The 13,501-nt window shown below is 39.1% G+C and overlaps 1 protein-coding gene and 1 non-coding gene across 2 annotated transcripts in view; one reads left to right on the forward strand and one right to left on the reverse strand.

Annotated features, from left to right (window-relative positions):
* LOC128063941 (uncharacterized) overlaps positions 1–13,501 on the reverse strand; it is a 211,251-nt gene that overhangs the window by 10,331 nt on the left and 187,419 nt on the right. Inside the window, 1 exon segment of the mRNA XM_052656771.1 lies at positions 10,464–10,521. Within this exon segment, the coding sequence (XP_052512731.1) occupies positions 10,464–10,521 (58 nt within the window).
* Positions 9,978–10,049, forward strand: TRNAE-UUC (transfer RNA glutamic acid (anticodon UUC)). The gene has a single exon. It is a non-coding gene; the product is annotated as a tRNA-Glu (tRNA).

Consider the following 13,501-nt stretch of genomic DNA (forward strand, 5'->3'; position numbering starts at 1 on the left):
CACCCAACAAAAGACAGATTTGTGAAAGTGCAAGTCTCCAGCAAAGAATTTCCAGTGCACCAATGGAGCAAAAAATACAAGTCTGGACTCATCAGAAAGGGTAAGAGGAACAGTTTGACTTTTACCTACATCACTCCTCAATCAAGGCAACATAGCTTAGGGCCAAGAGAAATCCTGGCCTGTGATTTCATTCGCAAAGGAAAGTAAAAATGTGTGAGTACCCTGTTTTCTCAGCTAAATGGGACAGTGCCAAAGAGGCTGATTTTTCTCTCATCATATCCAGCATACTGAATTTTGAGCTTCATGACTGAAAAGTCTGAGAGAGCAGCGGATAACACTCTCAGAGGACATTACAGAGAAGCAGGTCGTACTAACTGTGCTAAGGACACTGTCAAGAAAAAGAGGAGTCTAATAAATAAAATGAAAGAGGGGGCATGTGATATCTGAAATATACCACAGATACAATGACCATGAGAGACTATCATGAACAGTTATATGGTAACAAAGTGGATAACCTAGAACAAATGGATAAATTCCTAGAAACATACAACCTACCAAGATTGAACCATGGAATAGATCAGAACAGATATAATGAGTAAGGAGCTGAATCAGTAATTAAAATCTTCCAATAAAGAAAATCCTCCTCTCCCTCCAAAAGAGAAAAGCCAAAAACTAGATGGCTTCCCTGATGAGTTTTACCAATCATTTATAGATGAATAGATGCCAATCTTTCTCAAACTTTCACACAAAAAAAATAAGCTGAACTGAAGGGAACACTCTCAAGCTCATTTTACAAGACCAACATTACCCTGATACTAAAGGGAGATAGGACACTGCAAAGAAAACTACAGGCCAGTGTCTCTAATGAATATAGATGCAGAAATTTTCAATAAACTATAGGCAAACTAAATTCAACAGCATGTTAAAACACCATGATCAAGAAGGATTTAATCCTGGGATGCAAGAAGAGTTCAACACATGCAAATCTATACATGTGATGTATTAATAGAAAGACAGAAATTAAGTGATCATCTCAACAGAGGCAGAAAAAGCATTTGACAAAATACAATATCCTTTTGTGATAAAAACTCTCAACAAATTGAGTATAGAAGGAATGTAGCTCAACATAAATCAGGCAATATATGATAAGCTCATAACTAACATCATACACAATGGTAAAAGGTTGAAAACTTTTCCTTTAAGATCAGAACAAGACCAAGGTACTCTCATCAATCCTATTCAATATAGTGTGAGTAATCCTAACCAGAGCAGTCAGGCAAGGGAAAAAAAATCCAAATAGGAAAGAAAGGAGAAAAGTCTTTTTAAGATGATATGATCTTATATACAGAAAATCCTAAAATCACCACCAAAAAACTGTTAGAACAAATCAAAAGATTCAGTAAAGTTTCAGGATATAAAATCAATAGACAGAAATCAGCTCTGTTTGTATACACTAACAACAAAATATCTGAATAAGAAATAAAACAATCCAATTCACAATAGTGAACAGGAGACATAAGAGATGCGAGTTTGATCCCTGGGTCAGGAAGATCCCCTGGAGAAGGAAATGCCAACCCACTCCAGTATTCTTGTCTGGAGAATCCCATGGACAGAGGAGCCTGATAGGCTACAGTCCATGGGGTCGGAAAGAGTCAAACATGATTTGACACGCACATATGCACGCATTCACAAAAGCATCAGAAACAACAAAAATACTTAGCAATAAATTTAACCAAGGAGATGAAAGAAACTGAAGAGAATACAAATAAGTGAAAAGATATTCCATGTTCGTGGATCAAAAGAATTAATATTGTTGGGGCTCCCCTGGTGGCTCCGTCGTAAAGAATCTGCCTGCCAATACAGGAGACATGGGTTCTGTCCCTGATCCAGGAAGACCCCACATGCTGTGCCTCACAGTAACTAAACCCATGTGCCACAACTATTAAGCCTGTGCTCTAGAGCCCAGGAACTGCAACTATTAAGCCCATGTGCCACAACTAATGAAGCCTGCACACTCTAGAGCCTGTGTTCTGCAACAAGAGAAACCACCACAATGAGAAGCCCACACACTGCAACTAGAGAGTAGCCACCACTTGTCATAACTAGAGAAAAGTTCATGCAGCAATGCAGACCCAGCATAGCCAAAAATTAATTTCAGAAATTATTTAAAAAAAAAATAAAAGAACGAATACTGACCACCTTACCTGCCTCCTGTATGCAGGTCAAAATGCAAGAGTTAGAATCAGACATGGAACAATGAACTGGTTCAAAACTGGGGAAGGAGTATGTCAAGGCTGTATATTGTCACCCTGCTTATTTAACTTATATGAAGAGTACAACACGTGAAATGCTGGGGTGGATGAAGCTCAAGCTGGAATCAAGATTGCTGGAAGAAATATCAGTAACCTCAGATATGCAAATGACACCACCTTTATGGTAGAAAGTGAAGATAGTGACTGCAGCCATGAAATTAAAAGACGCTTACTCCTTGGAAGAAAAGTTATGACCAACCTAGATAGCATATTCAAAAGCAGAGACATTCATTACTTTGCCGACTAAGGTCCGTCTAGTCAAGGCTATGGTTTTTCCTGTGGTCATGTATGGATGTGAGAGTTGGACTGTGAAGCAGGCTGAGCGCTGAAGAATTGATGCTTTTGAACTGTGGTGTTGGAGAAGACTCTTGTGAGTCCCTTGGACTGCAAGGAGATCCAACCAGTCCATTCTGAAGATCAACCCTGGGATTTCTTTGGAAGGAATGATGCTAAAGCTGAAACTCCAGTACTTTGGCTACCTCATGCGAAGAGTTGACTCATTGGAAAAGACTCTGATGCTGGGAAGGATTGAGGGCAGGAGGAGAAGGGGACGATAGAGGATGAGATGGCTGGATGGCATCACGGACTCGATGAACGTGAGTCTGAGTGAACTCCGGGAGATGGTGATGAACAGGGAGGCCTGGCGTGCTGCAAGTCATGGGGTCGCAAAGAGTCGGACACGACTGAGCGACTGAACTGAACTGAACTGAAGAGGCACTAAAGAGCCTCTTGATGAAAGTGAAAGAGGAGAGTGAAAAAGCTGGCTTAAAACTCAACATTCATAAAACGAAGCTCATGGCATCTGATCCCATCACTACATGCCAAACAGATGGAAAAACAGTGGAAACAGTGACAGACTTTATTTTCTTGGGCTCCAAAATCATTGCAGACAGTAACTGCAGCCATGAAATTAAGACACTTGCTACTTGGAAGAAAAGCTATTGACCAGCCTAGAGAGTGTATTAAAATGCAGAGACCAAAAAGCAGATGAATGCATACAGAAGAGGTAATACATACATAAATAATGGAATATTACTCTGCCGTGAGAAAGATGGGATCCTGCAATTGGCAACCCCATGGAGAGGCATGTCAGGGCATGTCAGATGAAGAAAGAAAACACTATGATATCCCTTATATGTAGAATCTTAAAAAGTCAAAATTATAGAAATAGAGAATAGAATGGTGGTTGCCAGGGGCTGAGAGGTGGGGGTAATGGGAAGATGCTGGTCAACACATAGAAAATGAAATAGAGGAATCCTGGTTCCCTGTGCCTTAGAGATACAGGACAAGTGTTTTCGTCTTTTGTTTTGTTTAAGGTACCTAATTCCTACAAAGACAAAATTCTGTCCTGTTTAAGCAACTGTTATGTAAGATTTCTGTCACAGACAGTCAATAATACTAGGTAAATCTATTAAAACAGATAAATGCTCATGCCAGAAAGAGAACTTTTCAAAGTGCTATTTTTCTGGCAGCCATGAAAATACGCTCCTAGATCCCCTTCAGGAGAACCAGCTATGAGAAGCATCATCGATGAACTATCTCCAGCTTCTCTATCTTTAGTTCTACTACTGCATTCATGCTGAGACCATCCTATTTTCAAGCCACTACTGGCTATTTTTCTAGCTTAAGATTAAGTATGGTTAGGCTATTAGGGCCTGAACCATAATCATAAATTCTGCTTTCTTGATCCTAAGTTCCTTATGCTAGTTTTAAAATTTCCATGTGGAAATGTTTTCTTTCTGAAGTTTTATCATTAACTTCCTATGTAATTGCACTGTGGAATATATACAGTTTGTATTTTGAAATTTATTGAATTTGGGCCTAATATATGGTCAGTCTTTTAGTTTTTCCATATCTAAATAAGGGATATTAATTGTTTCCAGGCTATAAGCTTTGACAATCAATTAGCTCTATCAAATTATTATTGGTAGTTATGTTCATTTTGTTGTCTATGTGTCTATCATGAGCTAAGACTAAAAGTTTCCTACTAATATGTTTCTTATTTTTCACAGTATTCCTTATAATAAATTTTCCACAGTTTGATGCAGAAGTAGTCCTAACCATTTATCTTTATTATCTAATGCACTAATTGGCATTTTAAAGTAACATTCTTTTTGTTTGTTTAAAGCTTACTGTCTTGGATGAATGGGTAGAAGATATGGTACACAGTCAATGGAATACTACTCATCCATAAAAAAGAATAAAATAATGCCACTTGCATGCAACACCATGGATGCAACTAGAGATTATCATACTAAGTCAGAAAGAGAAAGGCAAATACTATATGATGTCACTTACACATGGAATCTAAAATATGGCACAAATGAACTTATCTACAAAACAAACAGACACACTGATAGAGAACAGACCTGTGGTTGTCAAGGGGTAGCAGAGGAGGAAGAGAGATGGACAAAGAGTTTGGGGATAGCAGATGCAAACTATTACACTTAGAATGGATAAACAGCAAGATCCTACTATATACAGCACAGGAAACTATATCCAATCTCCTGCGATAAACCATAATGGAAAAGAATATTTAAAAAATAATGTATATGAAGAAGGAAATGGCAACCCAATCCAGTATTCTTGCCTGGAAAATTCCGTGGACAGAGGAGTCCAGAGGGCTATAGTGTCCATGGAGTCGCAGAGTCAGACACAACTGAGCATGCACACACAGTGTCTCACATATGGAGTTTTCATCCAAAGAAAATGATGAGATTCTTTCACGAATACTGGATTTTATGACAGACTGTAAAAATAATCTTTCTAACAGAAAATTTTGCTTTTCTCATTATCATGTTTATTTACTACTTAGAATCCAGTTAGTAGTTTGCCATCAATAGTTCACTATTTCAGGTAACATATACCTATTCCGTTCAGCATTACTGGTTGGGGCATAGACTTGGATAACTGTGATATTGAATGGTTTGCCTTGGAGACGAACAGAGATCATTTTGTCGTTTTTGAGATTGCATCCAAGAAGAGAGGCGAAAAGCAAAGGAGAAAAGGAAAGATATAAGCATCTGAATGCAGACTTCCAAAGAATAGCAAGAAGAGATAAGAAAGCCTTCTTCAGCGATCAATGCAAAGAAATAGAGGAAAACAACAGAATGGGAAAGACTAGAGATCTCCTCAAGAAAATTAGAGATACCAAGGGAATATTTCATGCAAAGATGGGCTCGATAAAGGACAGAAATGGTATGGACCTAACAGAAGCAGAAGATATTAAGAAGAGGTGGCAAGAATACATGGAAGAACTGTACAAAAAAGATCTTCACGACCCAGATAATCATGATGATGTGATCACTAATCTAGAGCCAGACATCTTGGAATGTGAAGTCAAGTGGGCCTTAGAAAGCATCACTACGAACAAAGCTAATGGAGGTGATGGAATTCCAGTTGAGCTGTTTCAAATCCTGAAAGATGATGCTGTGAAAGTGCTGCATTCAATATGCCAGCAAATTTGGAACACTCAGCAGTGGCCACAGGACTGGAAAAGGTCAGTTTTCATTCCAATCCCAAAGAAAGGAAATGCAAAAGAATGCTCAAACTACCGCACCATTGCACTCATCTCACATGCTAGCAAAGTAATGCTCAAAATTCTCCAAGCCAGGCTTCAGCAATACATGAACCGTGAACGCCCTGATGTTCAACCTGGTTTTCAAAAAGGCAGAGGAACCACAGATCAAATTGCCAACATCCGCTGGATCATGGCAAAAGCAAGAGAGTTCCAGAAAAACATCTATTTCTGCTTTATTGACTATGCCAAAGCCTTTGACTGTGTGGATCACAATACACTGTGGAAAATTCTGAAAGAGATGGGAATACCAGACCACCTAACCTGCCTCTTGAGAAATCTGTATGCAGGTCAGGAAGCACAGTTAGAACTGGACATGGAACAACAGACTGGTTCCAAATAGGAAAAGGAATACGTCAAGGCTGTATATTGTCACTCTGCTTATTTAACTTATATGCAGAGTACATCATGAGAAACCCTGGACTGGAAGAAACACAAGCTGGAATCAAGATTGCCAGGAGAAATATCAATAACCTCAGATATGCAGATGATACCACCCTTATGGCAGAAAGTGAAGAGGAGCTAAAATGCCTCTTGATGAAAGTGAAAGAAGAGAGCGAAAAAGTTGGCTTAAAGCTCAACATTCAGAAAACGAAGATCATGGCATCTGGTCCCATCACTTCATGGGAAATAGATGGGGAAACAGTTGAAACAGTGTCAGACTTTATTTGGGGGGGCTCCAAAATCACTGCAGATGGTGACTGCAGCCATGAAATTAAAAGATGCTTACTCCTGGGAAGAAAAGTTATGACCAACCTAGATAGTATATTCAAAAGCAGAGACATTACTTTGCCGACTAAGGTCCGTCTAGTCAAGGCTATGGTTTTTCCTGTGGTCATGTATGGATGTGAGAGTTGGACTGTGAAGAAGGCTGAGCGCCAAAGAACTGATGCTTTTGAACTGTGGTGTTGGAGAAGACTCTTGTGAGTCCCTTGGACTGCGAGGAGATCCAACCAGTCCATTCTGAAGGAGATCAACCCTGGGATTTCTTTGGAAGGAATGATGCTAAAGCTGAAACTCTAGTACTTTGGCCACCTCATGCGAAGAGTTGACTCATTGGAAAAGACTCTGATGCTGGGAGGGACTGGGGGCAGGAGGAGAAGGGGACGACAGAGGATGAGATGGCTGGATGGCATCACGGACTCGATGGACGTGAGTCTGAGTGAACTCTGGGAGATGGTGATGAACAGGGAGGCCGGGCGTGCTGCGAGTCATGGGGTCGCAAAGAGTCGGACACGACTGAGTGACTGAACTGAACTGATACCTATTCTGTATTAGGTTTGTAAGAAGTAATATAATACTCAGCAGTTGTTGCCATTAACTTTCTTACCTTTCTTAATAACAACACTAACCCCCTTTTTCCAAAAATGGAACTGTAGCATATATTTTGATTCATAACTCTTCTACAACACCTAGGTACAATGTATCAATAAGTTCATTTGATTCAGTCTCTGTAATACCACTGAAATCTCAGCTCTTCTATTTCTTCTATATGTTAAAGTAGTAGAACCGGATAATTAAACAACTGAACCTTTTTTTTGTTTGTTTTTTGATAGCTCAGAGACTATTTGAGGGTCTCATAGTAGTTGAGGTTTTCATTATGAATATTAACTGCCACTAAAGAGAATGAGAAAATAATTCATATTTGAGCCCTAGAGATATAGTTTTTTATTCAGTAAGTTACTGAGTTACTAGATATGCCCAGCACTGGTTTAGAGTCCAAGGTTATAGCTGGAAGATAGACATAAGTTCTTGTCCTCCTGGAACTTACATACTAGTTGAGGGAAATAAATGAAAACATAAACAAATAGGAAAGAGAGACTCTTTATGAAGACTATATACGGTAATCTATGTAAAACTTTGATTAACAATAGATATTATTATTTACAGTTTTTACTGGGCATTTGTTCTGTTTTATTTTTTCAATTGTGGATTTTTTTTCATGTATTATATGCAGTTTTCTATTGGATTTTAATTAGTTTGTAAATATTTAAATACCAGATTTGGTCTGCCATATGTATTACTAAAATTGTTGTTAGGTTTTGCAAATTTACTTTATTTATGGTGATTGTATTAACAGGAGAATGTAATTTTTATGTACTCAAATTTAGTTGAGCTTCTGTTTTACTACCTATGAGTTTCATATTATACCAAAAAACAAGCTAGTAACCATAGAGAATACACTCAAGATGTTGTCTTGGAATAACTGAGAACTCTCATGTACTGTTAAGAGTATAATCTTGGACAACCACTTTGGAAAACTGTTTGGCAGTATCAATAAAAGGTAATCTTACACATAACTTATGACTCAGCAATTCTGCTTTGGTAGAAAGAGATATGCACATATATGCAACAAAAATCTAATAGAAAGTTCACAGGAACAATATTTTTATTATTCCCAAATAAAAATTACCTAAATGCCAATCAATAATAGAATGGATATATAAAATTATGGTTTATTCATATAATTGAATAATATATAATTATTCAATAATAAAGTTGAGTGAACTACAGCTTACATGCAGCAATTCAACATAGATCTGACAAAATATTAAACAAAAGAAGTCAGACACCAAGTACATAAAGTTACATAAAGTTTAAAAATATGCAGAAATAATCTATAGTGATATACACTGAACAGTGGTTACCCCTGGAGTAGGGGTAATAACTTGGAAAGGTGCAGAAGGAGTCCAGTGGGTGTTAGGGTAATATTCTATTTCTCGATCCAGTGCTTATGCTGGCTACACACGTGTGTTCACTTTGAAAATTAACTGAGGGAAAAACTAGACATACAGAGAAGCTATGAGATAGGGGCACTTGGTCAAAGAAAGGTATGTTTCAGTAAAGCAAATCTTTGAGCTGAGAGTGAAAAGGCAGTAAATTGAAATATGTTTAGTAGCTAAGAGTACAGGATAAAATCTGAAAGAGAAAGATTCCAAAGGAAGTTTGGAGAAAAAGGATGAAGTTCTGAGGAAATTTCCTTGAAGAGGAAACAGACATTACTTTAAGGGTAAAACGAAGAAATAAGGAACCATGGATTCATTACAACCACATTCACAAAAACCAGGTATACCAAGCATTGTTCTAGGGGCTGTAGATACAGCTGCTGCTGCTGCTAAGTCACTTCAGTCGTGTCTGACTCTGTGTGACCCCACAGACATCAACCCACCAGGCTCCCCCATCCTTGGGATTCTCCAGGCAAGAACACCGGAGTGGGGTGCCATGTCCTTCTCCAATGCGTGAAAGAGAAAAGTGAAAATGAAGTCACTCAGTCGTGTCCGACCCTCAGCGACCCCACAGACTGCAGCCTTCCAGGCTCCTTCGTCCATGGGATTTTCCAGGCAGGAGTACTGGAGTGGGGTGCCATTGCCTTCTCCGGTGGATAGAGCAGTAAACCAAATAAAACTGTTACTCTGTTCACATTCTAGTAGATTGAAAGTATAAGAATTCACCATAAATGATTAGATTGTGGCCAAAATGCAGCAAACATACATGGAAAAAGATAATTATATAGGGTCATTTGAAAGGCATATCCCATCTATTTCTTCAGATAGTCCGTTTTTTTATTTTTAAATGAGGTATGACATACATAGAATAATGTGGTAAAATGCACTAATCTTAAAAGTACAAACTGAGACATTTTTATACATTTACATATTTGTGTACCCATCACTCAGATCAAAATATAGAACATTTTCAGCATACTAAAAGATTCCCTCATATCCCGGCCCAGTAAATACCTGCTCAGTAACCACTATTCTCTAACACTGAGACTAGTTTTCTCAGTTTTCAAACTTCATATAAAAGGTACCACACAGAATGTACTCTTATCTGGCTTCTTTCATGTCACATGTTTGTGAGATTATCCGTATTGTAAGTTGCAGTACTCTGTTTTGGTGTGTGTGTGTGTGTACACTATCCCACTGCATGAAGAGAGAGAGAGAGAGAATGTGTGTGTGTGTGTGTGTATACTATCCCACTGCAAGAAATACTGTCTCTTTTTCTGTTGATGTTGATTTGTGTTATTTCCAATGCTGGGATATTTTAACATATAATCTTTGCTTTATCCCTGATCAAAACAGACCACCTCCCTGGTGGTCTAGTGTTTAGGATTCAGCACTTTCACTGCTGTGGCCTGGGTTCAAACCCTGGTCAGGGAACTGAGATCCTGCAAGCCATGCAGCACAGCCAAAAATTTTTTTTAATTATAAAGAAAACCCCAGACTATCAGAAAAGCTGTTTTACCAACTACAGAAAGTCTCCCTATATATATTATAATATATTCATTGACCTAGGTGCCAATGAAAAACTTACTTAAATATATAATGAATTTCTGCTCTTGTTTACCTATAGTAATGAAATTCAAAACTGAAGCCCAACTTTAATCTCTCTAAGTGAATACATTTCTGCATAGTCATATTTTAACTTTCCTGGTCTTAATCTTCCAACTCTGTTTCCTCTGAAAATATGTTTTATCTGTATAGGATTTTCCAGTTTAGTGTATGGATTACTACAATTCCCTTAAACTGCTCTTTAAAATCAGGCAGGGAACAAATATGCTATTTAAAATTTACCTGGAATTCATTCATTTCCTCTTCTTTCTGGGAATGGACTGGGCCTGAGAAGGCAGAGCTAAAAAAGAGAATAAAAACCTTAGACAAGGTTTGCTTTGTGGTTTGAGAAACCTGTACCCACAAGGCAGATTAAAGGTCACTCTGTAGCAAAATGATACTTGGAGCCATCAGAAAGGCCAAGAATATACATTCCCCAAAGATGCTGATAGCTATAAAGATGACCACTACATTATGGAGAGTTTAAGCACATTTGGTGAACAAGAATAGGAGTGCATACGTAGGAGATGCCCCATGAACTTATCAATAGCTCTGTATCAGAGAAGGGGCTTCCCAGGTGGCACTAGTGGTGAAGAACCTGCCTTCCAATCCAAGAGATGTAAGAGACTCAGGTTCGATCCCTGGATCAGGATAGTCCCCTGGAGGAGGGCATGGCAACGTACTCCAATGTTCTTGCCTGGAGAATCTCATGGACAGAGGAGGCTGGCGGCCTATGGGTCGCAAAGAGTTGGACATGACTGAAGCAACTTAGCAGGCATGCATGCATAGATACACAAGCATACTTTACATCAGCTACTACAATTATTGACTTAAATATTTACACAAAAAAACAACAAATTCTTATAAATGCAAACTGTATCTTAAAGTAATCAGAATTGATGACAGACATTTTTTCCTTAGGAAAATATTCCAGCTAGTAAATGAAAAAAGAATGATAGGATTTGAATATCACCATTTTGTAATCCCTACTGAAATATAGCTAACAATATTCCACATTTTCTAAAACAAATATGGTGATTAAAAGGGGGATTATCCTATTTTGAACATTTGGCAACTAAAGGGAAAAATATCCTTGTCTTTCCACCTTACTTCCTCTCGCATTTCAACTCAACCACTTTTCACCACCATCAGGAACTTCCATTTCTTCATTCTACAGTTTTTCATTTTCCCTCACCCTCTTCCCACCACTTTTCTACTTACCTGGCCTTGAACCCACGGTCAATTAGTATAATTAATTCTTGCTAACTTAGACTCCCTTGCCCCTTTCTCTCATATCATTCTTTCTTACTTCATGAAACCAACAACTCTGGTTAAATTTTACTCTCCCCTCCCCTATCTGTGGTGACAACCACACATATGAACAGTGCAGGAGGAAAAAAATCAACCACGTGGAATAGGCTCAATTTAAATTCATGAAAACTAACAGCAAGTGGGTCTTCAATGCTGTCTGGAGATCATATTATATTTCTCTATTCTTTGTCCCAGTCTCCTAAGTGATTACTTTATTCTTTTCCTTTATCCTCAGACCCTAACATTTGTTCTTCCATTTAAGGACATGTCTATAGCATTTCTCCCCTTTCCTCCTTTATCAAGTTTCTCTCTCTGTTGAACCATTTCACTCAGTATATGAACAGGGTTATTATTTACCTCTTAACTCCACCTACCACTCCATTTCACTCCTTCCATTAAGGGAAAAAACTTAAAGTGTGGTTTATACTTGTTATCACCGATTTTTCTTGTCCAGTTTTCTCTATAGGTCCTTATTCCACTGAAACTGCTTTGCAGGGTGACCAACAATTTTCATGTTGCTAAATTCAACATTACTTTCTCAGTCCTCTTTTGCTTGGGCTATCAGCAGCATCTGACACAATTTTCATTAAAACACATTCTTCCCTCAGTTTCCAGGATATCACAGAGTTCTCTCTCAATCATTCTAGCTGGTCCCTTTCAGTCTCTTTTGCTGATTCCTCATTTCCCAGACTTTGTCATGTTGAAGTGACCCAAAGATTAGTCCTTTACCTCTGTCATTTTCCATCTACCCTACAACGTGATCTCATCCAGTCTGGTTGTAAATATCACCTAAAAGGGGCTTCCCAGGTGGTGTAGTGCCTGGGAATCTGCCTGCCAATGCAGGAGCAGCAGGAGTTCAATCCCTGGGTCAGGAATAGCCCCAAAAGTAGGAAATTGCAACCCACTCCAGTATTCTTGCCTGGAAAATCCTATGGACAAAGGAGCCTGGTGGGTTATAGTCCATGGGGTCACAAAGATTTGGAGATGACTGAGCACACGTGCGTGCGTGCACACACGTGTGCATCATCTACATGCTAATAACTGCCAAGTGTATGTCTCCAATCTGAGACCTTTCTTTAGAACTGTACACTTGTATATCCCACTGCCAACTTAATATTTCCACCTAAATACCCAATGGGCACCTCATACTTCACATATAATATTCCAAACTGAAATCTCACTATTTCCCTATGCCCCAGGTTTTTCCTACCCTCTTTCCCTTCTCAGGTAATAACTCCAATCTTCAAATTGCTCAGATTAAAAAATACTGTGTCATCCTGTCATACACCACATCAGTTCTATCAGCAAATTGCCATACATGACTACTTCTCACCATTTTTACTACTCTCGTCTAGGTCACCAACATCTTTTCCCTAGATTAATGCAATAGTTTCCTAATTAGTCTCTCCACTTCTTCCCTTGTCCTTGTCTTCTTCCCCTAATCCTCTCATCAGACCAACCAAAGCAATCCTCTTAAATCATAAGCAGATAAAATCACATGTTCAAAACTCTCCCACAACTTCCCACCTCATTCTGAGTAAAAGTCAAGATCATTAACATGGCCCACAAGGACCAACCTGATCTGGCCTCTGGCCCTTCAATTACCTTTCTTCTCTCATCTCTCACTACTCTCCCTCTTATTTGCTCTATTTCAGCCACCCAAGCCTCTTGGTCAGAGAAGGCAATGGCACCCCACTCCAGTACTCTTGCATGGCAAATACCATGGACGGAGGAGCCTGGTAGGCTGCAGTCCATGGGGTCACTAGGAGTCAGACACGACTGAGCGACTTTCACTTTCATGCACTGGAGAAGGAAATGGCAACCCACTCTAGTGTTCTTGCCTGGAGAATCCCAGGGACGGGGGAGCTTAGTGGGCTGCCATCTCTGGGGTTGCACAGAGTCGGACACAACTGAAGCGACTTAGCAGCAGCAGCAGCCTCTTGGTAACAGGCATATTTCCACCTGGGCTC

The sequence above is a fragment of the Budorcas taxicolor genome, chromosome 18, assembly GCF_023091745.1.
Source record: "Budorcas taxicolor isolate Tak-1 chromosome 18, Takin1.1, whole genome shotgun sequence".
Classification (NCBI taxonomy): domain Eukaryota; kingdom Metazoa; phylum Chordata; class Mammalia; order Artiodactyla; family Bovidae; genus Budorcas; species Budorcas taxicolor.